The sequence below is a fragment of the Papio anubis genome, chromosome 12, assembly GCF_008728515.1.
Source record: "Papio anubis isolate 15944 chromosome 12, Panubis1.0, whole genome shotgun sequence".
In the NCBI taxonomy this organism is placed as follows: domain Eukaryota; kingdom Metazoa; phylum Chordata; class Mammalia; order Primates; family Cercopithecidae; genus Papio; species Papio anubis.
The window spans coordinates 119,267,623-119,282,820 of record NC_044987.1 but is presented as its reverse complement, the minus strand read 5'-3'; the positions used below and the strand labels follow the sequence as shown (position 1 = coordinate 119,282,820).

Genomic DNA, 15,198 nt, shown 5'->3' with positions numbered 1-15,198 from the left:
TCGACACGAGGGGACTCTAGGAGAGGATCCACGGTCGGGTCCTTGGAACCAGAAACACAAATGAAAGGGGGCTTTCGTGAGCCGAGATTGCGCCACTGCACTCCGGCCTGGGCGACAGAGCGAGACTCCGTCTCAAAAAAAAAAAAAAAGAAAGGGGTCTTTCGGAGGCAGGAAGAGTCCTATCATAGGGTGCGCATACGTCCCACTCTGCTGGGACAGTCCGTGTCTTGCTCCCTTTCGCTGTGGAGCATCCCAAGAGGGACAGTAAATGACATGGTCACTGTCGTCTAGATCAGTGAGTCCAACACTCCCATTTTACAGATGGAAACACTGAGGCTCCAAGAAGCAAACTGACATTTCTGAGGACACACAGCTAAGATTGGTCAGACCCTGACTTGGATCCAGACCTTCAAACCTAAAGGAAGAGAAAGGTGTAAGGGTTGAAAGCCCGTCTTGGGACATCATGGGTCTAGACTGCCTATGGCTGTGTGCACATTACCCTCGCAGACACTCAAAATGATACTGAACTGTCATTCAGTGAGCCCCAGATAACTACAGTTGACATAAGTAACTGGGGAGGAGCAGCAAGGGAGCGGCTCTGTCGAGGTTCAGGGCATGGCTGGCCTGGCCTGGCTAATGGTTTTTTTTTTTTTTTCGAGATTATAGGCATGAGCCACCGTGCCCAATCAACCAGATGTTTTTGACGAATGAATGCATGAATGAATGGATGCAATAAGCACAGGATTGGAATGGGGTAGGATGCAGGACAGCTTCACGGTGAGGAAGATGGAAGTAAAAATGTAAAGCCGAAACTACATAGCATGCAGTGAGAGCCTCACCATGGCCGCCGAGGCCAGCCTGAACTTCCCTTCAGTCTTATCGCTCAGGCTGGAGTACAGTGGCGTGATCTCGGCTCACTGCAACCTTTGCTTCTGGGTTCAAGTGATTCTCCTGCCTCAGTCTCCCAAGTAGCTGGGATTACCACCAGACCCAGCTAATTTTTGTATGTTTAGTAGAGACAGGGTTTCACCGTGTTGGCCAGGCTGGTCTCAAACTCCTGACCTCAAGTGATCCGCCCGCCTCGGCCTCCCAAAGTGCTGGGATTACAGGCGTGAGCCACTGCACCTGGCCTGGCCAACGAGTTTTAAGAATATCCAGGCAGACAAAGCTATGGGACTCTTGGGGGTCTGTCCAGTGCCCTCTGCACTCACCAGCAACTTCCATGACTCCTCTAACCCCTGCCAGGTGGGGACAACTTGACCACACACTCAAGCAAGCGACCCAGTACGGGTGGTCTTGGAACCAAGATGCTCTGAGAGCAGTTTAACCAATTTCCTCCTAAGTCTTCAGGGGGTCCTCACCCACCCAAGCCTGATTCCTTTTAGTGTTTCCCAGTCTCTTTACGTGGATGAGACAACCACACAATCCCAGCAGCGTCTCATTTATATGGAGGTCCCTACGCTGGGGACCTCAGGCAGGGAGATGTTAGTCAAGAGGAAAGCCAAAAAGTCACCAAGTAGCCGACATAAATAACAAAGTCCTTTCAGTTCAGATGATACACTCTGATTCCAGGAGACTTCCTCAGGGTCTCGCCTGGAGCGCGTGGCTCTTACCCACACACAGTTCTACCAGGTTGTTATCCGGTTGGCAATGGCATTTACCAGATACTCTTTTTTTTTTTTTTCTGAGATGGAGTTTTGCTCTGTCTCCCAGAGTGGAGTGCAGCGGCACAATCTTGGCTCACTGCAACCTCTGCCTCCCGGGTTCAAGCAATTCTCCTGCCTCAGCCTCCTAAGTAGCTGGGATTACAGGCATGTGCCACCATGCCCAGCTAATTTTTGTATTTTTAGTAGAGATGAGGTTTTGCTATGCTGGCTAAGCTGGTTTTGACCTCCTGACCTCAGGTGATCCACCCGTCTCAGCCTCCCGAAGTGCTGTGATTACAGGCGTGAGTCACTGTGCCCAGCCGACCAGATATTTTTGATGAATGAATGAATGAATGAATGGATGGATGGATGGATGGATGGATGGATGGATGGATGGATGCAATAAGCACAGGAATGGAATGGGGTAGGATGCAGGACAGCTTCATGGTGAGGAAGATGGAAGTAAAAATGTAAAGCCGGAACTACATAGCATGCAGTGAGAGCCTCACCATGGCCGCCGAGGCCAGCCTGAACTTCCCTTCGGTCAGTGTTCTGGGTAAGGACATGGGTTCACACGGCTCAGGCCAGAACCAGTCACCTCCCCAAATGCTTAAACATCAGCTGTGGTACTTAGCAGCATAGGTGCCCTTCAGTTGTATGGAAAATCTGTGGCTGTAAAATTCTATATTCCCTAAGGATACCTGACACCCACAGCCCAGGGCTTCTGGGTCCCATTCCTTCTGGACTGTGCACCCCTGGGCAAGTGGCCGGAGCCCCTCCAGCCTGTTTCTCCATCTTTAAAGTGGGAACAGACCCCACATGACTGCATAAGGCACGATGAAGATTTTGAAAGAGGAGATTCTCTGCAAGGATCTTGGAGATGCTTCTTGTGAGGCTGGCTCTCTGACAAGAAATAGATCCAGCTGATGAGGGAGGTTTGCACCAGTCAGTTTAAACTGTTGACAGTCAATCCCTAAGACAAATGCAGGAGTGGCTGCCAAGAAGAGGGATGCATTTGGCCTCTGTGACAGAATGAGGTGGGTACGCAGTGAGGCGCTGGAGTTCAGAGTGTCACTAGGGACGGCTTTTGGTCCCGGCTCCTCCCCAGGGGCTGTTCGACCTCAGGCAAGTTACTAAACCTCTCTGAGTCTCTGCGTCTGCACAGGTTATATGAGGTACAGTTCCTTCTAAACAGAGGGCTCTGCACACAGTAGGAGATTAAATATGTTCATTTCTCCCCTTTCCCTTTTAAGACTTAAAGGGCTGACTCAAAACAGGCAGGAAGGGCCAGAAACATTTTGGCTTCGGTACCTCAACCTCTCAGCAGGGATTACCTGCTTAAAGGTCAATCGGGAACATGGATGTAGCTCTAGGCTGCCTTCTTGGGATCATGGGCTGTGCCAGGCAGGGCTGTCTTCCTGGCACCCAGCCAGAGCCTGCACAGGGTGGAGCAGAACAGCCAGACCGGCTGGGTCCTCTGGAGGAAAGCCTGACAGAGGGGAGGAGTGGGCTCCTCCAGACTCAGGGCTTCCGGGCAGGAACCCGGAGCCACTGCCACGGTCTAGGGGCTTGAGCCCTGCCCTTGGAACCTCCCCAGAGAGCAGGTCACTGGCCGAGGCAAACTGACTCAGTCCAATCCGAATCCACACCACGTTTACTGAGCACCTATTAAGTGCTGAGCGCTGGGGCTTCCTTGAGATGACACACATAACTAAAGGTGGTCAGACGGCGGTGTCTGTGCAGGTCAGGGACCATCCGAGGCCCAGAGAAGGGAGGAAGAAGCCACTAGTCCTGGGGAGGAAGGCAGCAGGAAGGCTTGGTGTGGGAGCTTCTGTCTGCCTGGGGTGGGGCGGGGCGGGGAAGAGTACTGTAGAAGGAACAGCATGTGTGAACACACAAAGGGAGGAAACGGGGCTGCTCAAACACCCCAATCCCCGGACCTACAGGGAGGAGGAGGCCCTGACAGGGAGGCCACGAGGTGACGGGCGGCAGATCTGCCCAGACTCCTTCCCTTGGGGTCAACCCTCTGGAGAAGACACCTCTGGATTGCCCTGTGGGATCCCTGCACCTTACATTTGTCTAATCCAGTGTTTCTTCCTCAAGAAGAGAGGAATTAGGCTGGGCGCAGGGGCTCACACCTGTAATCCCAGCACTTTGGGAGGCTGAGGTGGGCGGATCGCTTAAGGTCAGGAGTTTGAGACCAGCCTGGCCAACATGGTGAAACCGTGTCTCTACTAAAAATACAAAATATTAGCTGGGTGTAGTGGTGCGCACCTGTAGTCCCAGCTAGTTGGGAGGCTGAGGCTGGAGAATTGCTTGAACCCAGGAGGTAGAGGTTGCAGTGAGCTGAGATCATGCCATTGAACTCCAGCCTGGGTGACAGAGCAAGACTCCGTCTCAAAAAAATAAAATAAAATAAAATAAAATAAAATAAATAAATAAATAAATAAATAAATAAAAGAGGACTTAGGACAAGTTCTGATTCCTGACCCACAGATGGGGACACTGAGGCTCAGTGAGACAAGGGGCTGACTCCACCACTCAAGGCGGAGGAGTGGGTAAGTGGCTGGGACTGGAATCTGGGTCTCCTTAGACCCAGGCCTGTCCCTTCTCTCCTGCTTCTTGGCTCCTGGCCTTTGCACATTTGCAAAGTTTCAGAGCTCCTCTGTCCGGGATTCCCACACTGCTCAGGCCCCGAGGCCCATTCCCAGTGCCCTTGTGAACTTAAGTCCCTGTTTCCATAGAGACAACAAGAAGACAACCTTCTCTCTCTCTCCACCCCAAGTCAGCTATATTTGTCAAGGGGATACTAGTGGGATCTGGAGCTTCAGCTCAGGAAGTTGGCCACTTGCTCTGCAGAAATAGACATGTACAGAGCCCTGGTCATTCTGCCAGAGACCCAGACCAGCCAGGGGTAGGGGAGCCCGGGCCAGGGAAGACATTCTGTGGACCCGCTGGCTGTGAGGTTCAGAGGACGTCAAGGCAGAGCACCTGCCACCCGTGCCCCCGTTTTGTTGGGATTGTTCTGCAAGAAAAGATGGCGCTGTGTGTAAATTCTTGGTCCCCACCCGGGGAACAGGGAAGGCCTGTGTACAGTTGACATTTACAGCGAGAGCCAAGCAGGAAGCTGTGACCACAGGATAATTACAGCTCCCCGGGGGGTGTGGCCCGGAGGGATTTGGGGAGTCAAATGACGCAGAGATAAATCGTGTGTTCAGGTTACTTACATCGTGCAGTGGGTATGCAGCCGCGTACACGCCATTGGCCAGCAGGCTCGTGATGCCTTAAAAACAGAGGCAGAGAGAAGGTTATGGGACAGGCGGGTCTCCCGCTTCACATTGTAAAGTCACAGCGGTCACAGGGCCGTGTCAGCCACCAAGAGCTTCTCAAAATGAAACGAACCTGACTACACAGAGCCCGCCACCTCTGGGATTTCTTCCCCAGGAATGACAGGGCACAGCCGGGTTATTGATCTATCAACTAGGAGATGACGGAACACATGCTCGATTGGCAGAATTAGGAAGACACAGAGAAAACCCCAAGAGGCGACTCCATCTCAGAGGCAGGCGGTGTGAGCGGACCGTGGCTTCACTGTCACCCCAAGCCTCCGATTCACCAGCCCCCCCACCTGTCCGAGGCAAGCCTGCAGATGGGGAAGGTGGGATGTAAGCGGTTAGAGAAGCTGAATCATGAGGAAATATACGGATGGAGAAATTGATGGTGTCAGAAAACACACATACAATTCGGAATTAGATTTTAGATTGATTGGGAAAACCGGAGGAGGCCCACACTTACCATACTTCCCACATTTCCGCCTTTTACTTAGAAGGGCGGAGTCCTTCTTTCTTCCCTCGCCTTGCCCTGTTTATACATTGGCTATTAGTGATGTGGAAAGGCCTGACAGGACCAAAGCTACATTTGGGGCAGCAAGTGTAGGTGGTCAGCGATTCTGGTGGACTCACGGCTGGCCAGTGCTCCTGGAGGCAGTGGAACGCTGGCGGGGCCCCTTTTTATGTGGCCCTGGGGGGCACATTATAAAAACACCATGGGCACATTATAAAACACCACGCCTGTGTGTCCTAACGTGTGCATGCAGGCGCCCAGCCCCAGGAGACTGCGAGAGAGGACGGGAGAGCCAGGGCCATGCGTGGGGAAGGGTTTCCTGGAAATCTGATCTTGCTCCAAACACATCGTGGGGGTCCAGCCGGGCGGGGGCGTTTCCATGGGACCCTTTGCTGCTCATGGAACCCCCTGCTTGGCTGAAGAGGCTTCCTAGGCAGTAAGAGCGTTTTTCACAGCAGCCTGGGCGGCCCACCCTCTGAGACTCCACCTGATAGCGGTGGGAAAATGATCTCCTGGAGTCCCCTCGAAAATGGGCCATCTCTGTGGTCAGTGACCTGGAATGATCAGGGGACCTGAGGGATGCTTAGAAATCAAAACCAGAGGAAGGGGCTTAAGTCACATGTGTGAGTGAAAAGTTTGTCTGCAATAGAAAGTGGACATGGGACCTGATCCAGGCTCGCTGGCCTCCTTCCTGTTGCTGGAATGCTGCTAGCCTGGTGCTGCCTGCCGCAGGGCCTTTGCACGTGCCACTCCCTCTATCTGGAAGGCCTTCTCTCATCACAGTTCCTAAATCCCCCAGCTAGCCCCACCCTGCTCATCCTGCAAGACTATGGTACACAGCTTGGTGGGTGACATACTTGAGGATGAACTCAGAGGTGGGTCAACTCTCAGACAAGGTGCCATGGTGAAGCAGGGCTGAAGAGGAGGACCTGCGTCTATCCGCCCTGTCACCAGGTGCAGGGAACCAGCCCTGCCACAAAACCGGTGGGAGCACAGACACCCCGTGTCCCCAGGGACCAACCCAGGCAGAGAGCCAGCCTGGGCCATGCAGCCCGAAGCCGCTGGACTTCTACTGCAACCATACATATTTCTACTGGAAGGAACGCTGCAGAGACCCGGGGGGGAAACTGAGGTCCAAGACCTAGCCCTGGGACCAGAACCACACCTCCTCCTTACCTCTAGTGACCTTTCCAAGGCTGTGCCCTGGCAGCAGCGACCTAGAGGAGCAATTTCAAAAACCCTAACTCCCGACGTCACCTTCTTTTCTGCCTGACCTCACTGCAGTCGTGTGGACTAGGGCTTGGCCACTCTAGAGGATCTCAGTCCTTTTGACCCTGGATGGGACTCCTCCACACTCCCCTTGACTTAGGACATGGACTTAGAGACTTCGGGCCTGCAAGGGTATCCCTGTGAGTGACCACAGGCCATACGGTTGGGGGTCAAGCAGCCACCCGAGCAGTCAAGGGTTCGCCTTCTTTCTGTCTCCCGGGCCTGACCCCAGGAATTCAAGTTCCGAGCCGTTGACGCCCACTGCTCTCCATTTTACTTCCCACGGCATTCCTGCCACCACAGGAAGCCAAGGCAGCAAGATGGTCCCTCCCGTATGCACAGACTCCAGCTCTCACCAGACCTGCTGTGTCCCCGGGGAGCCATGGCCTCGTCATTTCAGAGGCTTCTACACAGTGATGGATGCTACCCTATGGCATGGCTCTCAGCAGGGCAAAAGACAGCTCAAGAAGGAGGGGAGGAGAGGCCGGAAAAGGCATTCCTTTGCTCTGCAATGTTTTGGCTTTCACAAACTGCCTGCAGCTGTGGGCAACGGACCTACTGATGGGGGAGGTTCCCAGCTACACAATTTAATCAGGAAGATTTTGTATCTATGGCTTAAGGGGTTCTGGAAACTGGTACCCAGGGAGCCTGGTCAGGATGGTTTTGTGGCAGCTTCTGGAATCAGGCTGTCTGTACCTGGTGGTGCCTCGTCAGGGGCCCTGCTTTCAGCAAGCCCTGGTGAGCTTTTAAGGGTCTGGAACACCGCACGGAGATGTCCCCTGGCTGGAACCCCGATTCCTTCCCACGGGACCGTGAGGGTTAAGAGAGGGCCAGGAACCCCCAGTCACCCCTAACGCTGGTCTATTTCCAGCCTGGATTTACCGCCCCTGCAGGGAGAGTCTGTCCACACAGCTCACAAACCGCTCAGGCCAAAGTGAAGGATGCGTTTGTGTTTAAAAGTGCTGGGCCATAAAACCGCCCTGCACGCTCCCAACCCAGCCCTCCTGTCTGAAACTGTTACACAGGCTTAAATCAAAACCCTCTTAAACACCCCAAGCCGGCTGCCCGCCTCCCACAGAGACGACTCGGAGGCGAGATTCCCACTTGGAGACCAACGCTGATCTCAAGCCCCAAAAACATGCTTACCCATGCTGTACTTGGCCTTGGTACACGTCGTTCTCTTCAAGATCTCATAGACCTATTGCAGAGACAAGAAGGAGGGGTGAGTAGTTACTGAAGGCACCTCCCACCAGCAGAAACAGTCTGCTGTGGCTGAAGAGGACCTGGTCACACATTACCCATGAAGACCTCTTTGTGCTATTTTCCAAGGAAAGACAACGGCCTTTATTCAGGGAGGGCTGACCCAGCTGAGGGCTCTCAACACTGTCAAACGCTTGAGATTCTCAGGGAGAAACAGGTACCACCTGCAGTTCCCATCGTTCACTTCCCACTTTCATCTGGGAGTGATCGCAGCTGGTCCCAGCAAAGCACTGCTGTGCTCTCCTGGGCCTAATGCTGGTGTCCTGTGTCACAGCTGTGCCACATACCCTGCCTGGTGGGTTTACAACACCCTCGTGCTGAGAGCTGAGTTGGAACAGCACCACCCCGGGACACAACCCTGAATGTTCTAGGACTCTGGGGGATCGGGGGTGGTGGCGGTGAGGCGGGCCTTGGGATCCATTCCCCACGGCGGCAGGAGGTGGCCACCATCGGGCTCTGGGTTCCCGGTGCCTGGGCAGAGCCCTGCTGAAGGGATCCCACCCCAGCCGCCTGCCCCTTGACTAGTGAAATATTTTGTTTGGTGGCCTCGGCAGCTCCGGCTCGGGAGTCTCTCTGCCTGGACCCTGGTGCCAGCTCTGCCATTTGCAGCTGTGTGATTTTGGACCAACGACATCACCACCGCGGCCTCAGGTTTTCTATCTGTAAACTGGGGTGAGAAGAACTGGTTCTGCTATGCAGACGTGCATTTCAGAGCACACCAATTCGCCTCTACTCTCTCAGGCAAGGCCAACGTCCTTCCCGTGTCCCCAGGCCCAGACCATCTGACCTCTTCCCCTCTGCCTCCACCGGACCCACCTGTCCCAACAATCCTGCCCCCTGGCTGCCTCTCTCACTTTCCAAAACCACTCCTGCAGCCACAGGGCCTCCGCCCTGGCTGTTCCTTCTCCTAGAAGCACTTGTCCCCTTCAGATCGGAATAGGTCCAGGGTCTCGTTAACAACCAGGCCCTAAAGCCACTACCTTCCCGGCGGCTCTGTCTTCCAGCTCAGCTTGCCTGTCCCCACCTGCCAGATTATAAATGTCCTCAGTGCCTCTTTTCTCCCACCAGGTTCGGGCACACAGCAGGTACCCAATACATCCCTGCTGAATGAAGGAAGGAATCACCCACTCAGCTGTTCTCCATGGCTCCCTCCCCATCATCCCTCAGATCTAATCGGTCCTGACCTTGCCGATTCTCTTGTAACCACCTCCTGCCTTCCACATGTAGTTGTGGCCCCCATTGATGACCACCGCCATGAGCCCTCATCTACCAGTCACCTGCCCTCCCACAGCTGGTCACTGGCAGTGATCCTTCTGGAACAGATCTCACCACATCCTCAACCTTGCTCCACAACCTTCTATGGCTCCCCAGTACCTACAGGCCAAAGGTCTAAAACCCAAGACCAGCACAGTGGGCCTCTCCCTATCGAGCACTGCTGTTCTCTGACTCCTATCCACTTGCACACTGGGCCACCCCAACGCCAGGAGAGAGTGAATGGTGTGGAGGAGAGGAGTGGGGAAGGGCTGTTACTCCTCCACGCCTTTGCCTAGAACCTCAGCCAACCGTACATGCTGTTGGATTTTGATGACTATTAGGCCCGACTAACCAAGGCCAAAGCCATGAATTCTCAGTTTCTTTGGAGCATGTTGGCCATGTAGAAACTGGCCTCCAGGGTCTCTGGGAGAGAGAGCCCCTCCTCCCCGCCCCAGATCTGCCTGTCCCAGCAGTGGCTCAGAACCCCCCGTGCTGGTGCGACCTGCACCACCCTCCCGCTGGCTGCCTGCCAGTCTCAGGTGGTGGTCATGAGGAGCAGTCGTCTGGACAAGGTCACCCTGGCTGCCTCCTCCCAGCTCTCTGTCTCTGCCCAACCAGGCTGGGCTTTCTGGGCGGGGAAGAGAGAACAACAGCAACAGTTTGGCTGCCAGGTTAATTTCTTGTTTAGATTGAAGTTGTGTCCTGAGCCATGCACAGCCCTAGCTTGGCTGGTGGACAGGTTGGATAAACACGGAGCCAGTGTGTTGAGTAGGGCAGGGTGGCCTGGTCAGATTTCAAACCTCAGTTGGCTCCTCTGGCAAAGGCCTGGAAAGAGATCTCAACCCACATGCCTTCGCCTCCATCACCCCCTCCCTCCTGCCCACACCTGCCTGCCCCGAAAGCCCCGCATCGTGGACTGATGGTCAGGCACGTACAACCCCACCACGAAGAGGCTCTGAGAGATGTGCTGGGAGCTGCACAGATCCAGAAACACCGACCTCTGAAATCATTCCAGGGGTCTGGCTTCCCTCCTGCTTTCCCGAGCTCTGTGCTTATTCCCTTCCTCTGAGCTGCCCCAGCCTGGGGCACGACCATCCCCTGGGCCCCTCGCTGCCCTCTCCCTTTCATTATTCTAATTATTTCTGTCACAGACAATTAGAGCCGGTTTCCACCGGGAGGAGTTTCACCAAAATGAAATTATCATCTGGCTCCTCAGGGCCACCTTGCCAGGGAGCCGTTTCCAGGCGCGCGAGATACTTACAATCGTACTCCGGGTTTTACTGTCAAAAAACGAATCCTTATCAGACAGGTCAAACCTGTGGAAACACCAGGAAGGAAACAAGACACAGTTCACCAGAGCCCGTGGTTCTCCGGGTTTCAAGGCCCCGGGAAACCACATTGTCCCCATTAGCGGCGACTGTGAAATGGACGGAACTCTGTCCGCACGCCAGGTATGACCCGTCCGCCCCTGGGCATTTGGAACAGTCTGTTTCACTGCCCCTGCACCCGGGTGCGGCCTGAGACCCACACAGGTGGGAAGTGACCTAAGAGGCAAGTATGGCAGACCACCCCCCAGCCCCCCACCCCCCCACAGCCCCCCCGGAAGATCCCTGCTTCCTTTTGGTGACATTCTCAGCGGGCAGTTTTGAAAGCCTCTGCTTCAACAAGGCGGGGGATAGGGGCAGTATCACCGCCACGGGCAGACAGTTCCAACCTTGAAAACAATCTCCCTTCCAATGCTTTGGGTCCTGATGGGCTGCACAGGGATGGCCCAAGGCTTCCTGAGGGTGGAGGGGCATCTTGGGAAGACACTCCCTGCTCTCCCTGCGCTCCAAGGCACTTGGGGGAGAGCTGGGGAGGGTGCCTGGGTTTCCACCTCCACGGAGCCTGGAGGTGATCCCAGCCCTGGCCAGGCAGTAGGGCTGACAGTCAACCCAGGGCAGAGGCGAGGGAGGTTGGCGGGGGTCCTGGAAGGAGGGCGGTTTCTCTAATGTCCCAAGCCTCTTCTGGAGCTGGAGGAGAGGGCTGGGCTTGGGGGTCGCTTCTTTCTCTCTGGTGGCATGTCCTGTCCCCTCTAGGAATGAGGACCTGGTAAAAGCATCCTGTGATGCTCATGGCTCCACCCCTACTACATTTATGAGCAAGGGCCCCTGTGAGCTGAGGCACCTGTTCGTCCTCCCTGTCTGCTCTTCCATGCCCCCGACCCTGTGAGGCCGGCACTGTCCAGGAGCCCTCCTGCCCCTTAGAACTTCCATCCAAAGTCCGTCTGGGTTCCCACGGCTCAAGCTTTCTATTCCCACCTCTGCCCACGCTCCAGCTCTGCCCGGTGAGGCCCGCAGAGGCCTTGCAGTCACTGCTGACCCAGGTGGCTACGCCCCACTGCCCTCGGGAGCGGAGGAGGAGGGAAGGTTCCAGAATAGGCATGGCCCTGCCAGGCAAGCCAGCTGGCGGTGAGTCCCTGGGGCCTCAGGCCTCCTGCCTGGGGATGCTTTTCAATTTCTGCCACAAGGAGTGAGACTCACTTGGGCTCAAGACTACCTGGACTGCAGGAGGCCTCGTTAGCCAGACCCTGGAGGGGGGTGGGGTGGCGGCGGCAGGGAGCGGGTGGGAAGGCATGTCCAGACCACTGCTTTAGGGTCCTCACACAGGCCAAAGAAGTTTTTCCTGTGTCGCCAAGCAGAACAAGATTCTGTGTCCTCCTAACTCCTCAGTTAACAGTGATCTTAGAAATCATTTCCACGACGTCTTCTGGGCTCAGCAACCACAAAGCTCTTACAAGAACACGCTCTTCTTTTTGGGGGGGGGGGCAGATAATCAATCTGCATTTCTCATGCTAGAAGGTGAAATCCCCATACACAGGACCCTTTGGGGAGCAGGTTGGGGGTCCTCACTTACAGATGCTGCTTCTCCCGGGAGAAGGGATAGGAGAGTCTCTTCATGGTCTGGGGCCTGTGCTCGGCCACTTTGGGCTGGATGGGGTCTGTGAGTTTCTGGAGCACAGAGTTGATTTTTTTCAGGAGGCCACGGGTCTCATTAATGTGGTACATCTGCAGATAAGACAAGCAACCGGGGAGCCGCGTCACCCGGCTGGACCACGATCCATGGAATCTGTTCTCAGACGGCCAGAGAACCATCCCACCCCATGCAATGGCGCGTCCTGAGAGCAGAGTGCCTGGGTGGGCCGGAATGCACCGCCCCTCCCTGCCCACGCCGTGAAAGCCCGGAGTTTCAGGAGCGCCCAGCCAAAAGCACAATTACAATGCATTCCAGAGAATTTCCCCCCTAAACTTTACTTTTGCTTCGAAAGAGGGAATCCAAGTGGTCTCTGAGGACGCGAGAAGCAGGAGGTTGATTTGCTATAGCTAGCCCAGCTTCACCCGTCCGCCTGCCAGAGTAAATATCGACTCCAAGCTAAGCTTCTGGGAACACACTGTCAAACTGCTTTTTAGATATAAGGTTTTCACAGATTAAAAAGAAAAATCCAGTAAGCCAGAAAACGTAATTAAAATGCATCTGATAAATTAGCTGAGATGCCACAAACACGAAAGCCCCAGGGCCCGAACTGTAACTGCGTCTGCATGTACAGACGATTCCTTGGGGGCTGAGAGGTGGGCTCTTCTGCCTGTACCATCCCTTGGTAGGGTTTGGTCTGGGGTCTCTAGAGACCACCCAGGGCTGGGTCATCAGGACTCCGGAGCCTGGGGGCCTTGTCACGTCGAGCCACATGGTCCTCCCAGGGGTAGCCGTGAAGCCCACTAGGCTTTTTATAAAACTCAGGGCCTCGAGGTATGCATGTTTCACCGCCGGGCGTCCAAGTGACCTCTAGACTTGGCGATTCATTTCGGAGCAGAACCATCAATACCAACCTTCTTCGTCGGCATCTTCAGTTTCAGAAACTCGGCCTCTCTGCACAGCACGTTCCAGGGCGCGTGGATTTTCACAAACCCGACTCCATGAATTTTAGTCTGGAGAGAGAAGGAAGGTTCTGGGTCAGGGTGGGTGGATCTGTGTGGAAAACTACCTTGATCTTCAGATACCGCCACAATTTATTGAGCAGCTACTGTGTATGGCTGCTTTCACCGCGACCTCATTCCACGTTGACAACACTTTGAGGTGCATCTACAATCCCCTTTTAGCAGAAGGTGGGAGGAAGTACAGGGGGTTATGGGAGCTCCCCCAGGTCACGCAGGAACCTTTAAGAGCCAGGAGGGTTTAGAGGAGGATCCCCGGGGGGTACAGACTCCAAAACACCAGGGAAGTTTTCAGGAGGGTTTAGCCGAGGGCCCCCAGAGTGGCCCAGGCCACAAAAGAGGACCTTTCAGGACGCAGAGCCCAGGCCCCTCGGCCTCCACCTGGGATCACTCAGGGACCTGTGGGTGCCTGAGCAGTGCCGAGGAGGGGATGGCTGAAGATGGTCCCTACTCTGGGCATCTTCCCCTGTGGGTCAGGGCCACACCTCTGCCTGCCTCGGGTCCACGTCCCGGGTTCCCTTATATCTGCACTGACTTGATCCTAAAGAGAATGGGCAGCCTGGTGCACGGGCTCGAAGGCAGGCCTGAGTTCAAGTCCAGCGCCCTCCCTAAACAGCTGCAAGCTTGGCCAAGTCACCTCTCTTTGGTCCTCAATGACAACAGTGAACAGCAGAGAGTCACCGAGCGCTGGCTGGCGAGGATGCGGCATAAGCTAGGGGCTTCATGAGAAATGACTCCATCAACCTCCATGGCCAGCTTGATGAGAAAGGCCGCCTTTACAGATGGGAACACTGAGGCTGGCGGAGATGAAGTCACCACAAACACAGGCTGCACTCAAACACAGGCAGCCCTGCCCGGACTCCCCACTCTTAATCGGGGATCAGGTGCAAAGATGCCCCCAAGGTCTCAAGCTTTCCCTCTCCCCTCTGGATTTCGCATTTAAGAGAGTCCCTTTACCAAAGGAGCAGCATGTATGCGGCCGCAACGTATTTCCCCATCAAAGACACATGTCACATCCATCGGCCTTCCCGTCACCCTGAGACCACCCAGCTGCCCGGGGTGCTGACACAACAAGAAGCAAAATGGTGCCGAGTCCTCCTGAGCCAGAGCTGCCTAAGGGCAGTGGGGTCCTTGGTCCCCCGGGGCTTGGGGGTCAGACCGGGGCTTCCAGACTGAAGTCCCATCCACCTCTCCTTTCCACAATTCTGAGACTTAAAGGAAGGGATGGGAAGTCTTGGCAAAAAGGCAGACGGAAGGAAGAGCGAGTGCCGGCTGGGACCTCATCCATCCCCTCTGGGTGCAGAGCGACCAGGTGCAGGCTCAGGGCCTGACCTGGGTTCTGGACCCCTTGAGCGTTTGACACAAGTACATAGGTTCGTTGTAGCTTGTTGACAAAAAGCAATGAAGCCAGAGTCACTTGGGGATGAGTTTTTGTTTGTTTGTTTTGTTTTTAATCATTTTTTGTTTTTTTGAGATGGAGTCTCACTCTTGTTGCCCAGGCTGGAGTGCAGTGGCGCGATCTCAGCTCACTGCAACCTCCGCCTCCTGGGTTCAAGCGATTCTCCTACCTCAGTCTCCCGAGTAGCTGGGATTACAGGTGTGCACCACCATGCCTGGCTAATTTCTGTATTTTTAGTAGAGATGGGATTTCACCATGTTGGCCAGGCTGGTCTGGAACTCCTGACCTCAGGCGATCTGCCTGCCTCGGCCTCCCAAAGTGTACTTGGGGATGAGTTTTAAGAAAACAAAATCTGGCCGGGCGCGGTGGCTCAAGTCTGTAATCCCAGCACTTTGGGAGGCCGAGACGGGTAGATCACGAAGTCAGGAGATTGAGACCATCCTGGCTAATATGGTGAAACCCCGTCTCTACTAAAAAATACAAAAAACTAGCCGGGCATGGTGGCGGGTGCCTGTAGTCCCAGCTACTCGGGAGGCTGAGGCAGGAGAATGGTGTA

General features: G+C 54.9%; 1 protein-coding gene across 12 annotated transcripts in view; it reads right to left on the bottom strand.

The window, feature by feature from the left end:
• Window positions 1-15,198, bottom strand: part of ANO1 (anoctamin 1) — a 218,213-nt gene that overhangs the window by 72,733 nt on the left and 130,282 nt on the right. For 8 of the 12 annotated variants that reach the window (XM_017948165.3, XM_017948164.3, XM_017948166.3 and 5 more), the window contains exons 4-9: window positions 13,139-13,237; window positions 12,168-12,319; window positions 10,534-10,588; window positions 7,905-7,956; window positions 5,442-5,507; window positions 4,874-4,929 (exon numbers count right to left, since the gene is read on the bottom strand). In XM_017948165.3, the coding sequence (XP_017803654.1) occupies window positions 4,874-4,929; window positions 5,442-5,507; window positions 7,905-7,956; window positions 10,534-10,588; window positions 12,168-12,319; window positions 13,139-13,237 (480 nt within the window). The remainder of the gene's footprint in view (window positions 1-4,873; window positions 4,930-5,441; window positions 5,508-7,904; window positions 7,957-10,533; window positions 10,589-12,167; window positions 12,320-13,138; window positions 13,238-15,198) is intronic. The other 4 variants (XM_031653790.1, XM_009185432.4, XM_009185434.4 and 1 more) reach the window with 1 other exon arrangement.